The following is a 480-nucleotide window of genomic DNA, read 5'->3' as shown; positions in this document are numbered from 1 at the left end:
GATTTCTGCCTTGTTCCTTTTGCTGAAGTCTGTCAGAGAAATAAAACTTGTATAGTAACATAAAAGAAAAGGGGTGGGGGGGGAAGACTTCAGCCACAGTACTTGAAGCAGCTGCATACTCTTGTCACAGGTTTAAGCTCTGTAAATAAATTCATCTGCAAATAGTAAACTATCTCCCAGTGCAGCTGCAGGTCTGGTGAGAAATGGTATCTTAGGATTTAAGTTTAAAGTCAGAGCCTTCCTACCTTAGGTGTTACAAATAAGTAGGGTCGTTTTCTTTTTGCTCCTAGTTGGTTCATCCAATCACATCCCAGTATGCAAATAATCCCTGGTCCATTCAGATAAAAAGGAACAAATAAAGCTAAGTGCTCCATCTGGACAAAATCGCTGAGCTTGTCTAGTACTTCTCTTCACCTGTGTTTCAGGGGCCAGGTCAGAAATGTCTACAAGTGAGGAGCAGCAGACCGCAGTCAACCCTGC

The 480-nt window shown here is 42.5% G+C and overlaps 1 protein-coding gene across 1 annotated transcript in view; it reads left to right on the top strand.

The window, feature by feature from the left end:
- The first annotated feature begins 439 nt into the window (after positions 1 to 439).
- Positions 440 to 480, top strand: part of LOC118833614 (retinal dehydrogenase 1-like) — a 70,093-nt gene continuing 70,052 nt past the window's right edge. Inside the window, exon 1 of the mRNA XM_036740991.1 lies at positions 440 to 480. This exon is cut by the window's right edge and continues 52 nt beyond it. Coding sequence (XP_036596886.1) covers positions 440 to 480 — 41 coding nt within the window.

This window comes from Trichosurus vulpecula, chromosome 1 (assembly GCF_011100635.1).
Source record: "Trichosurus vulpecula isolate mTriVul1 chromosome 1, mTriVul1.pri, whole genome shotgun sequence".
In the NCBI taxonomy this organism is placed as follows: domain Eukaryota; kingdom Metazoa; phylum Chordata; class Mammalia; order Diprotodontia; family Phalangeridae; genus Trichosurus; species Trichosurus vulpecula.
Note: the sequence above shows the minus strand (reverse complement) of the source record. Positions and strands in the feature narration are given on the sequence as shown.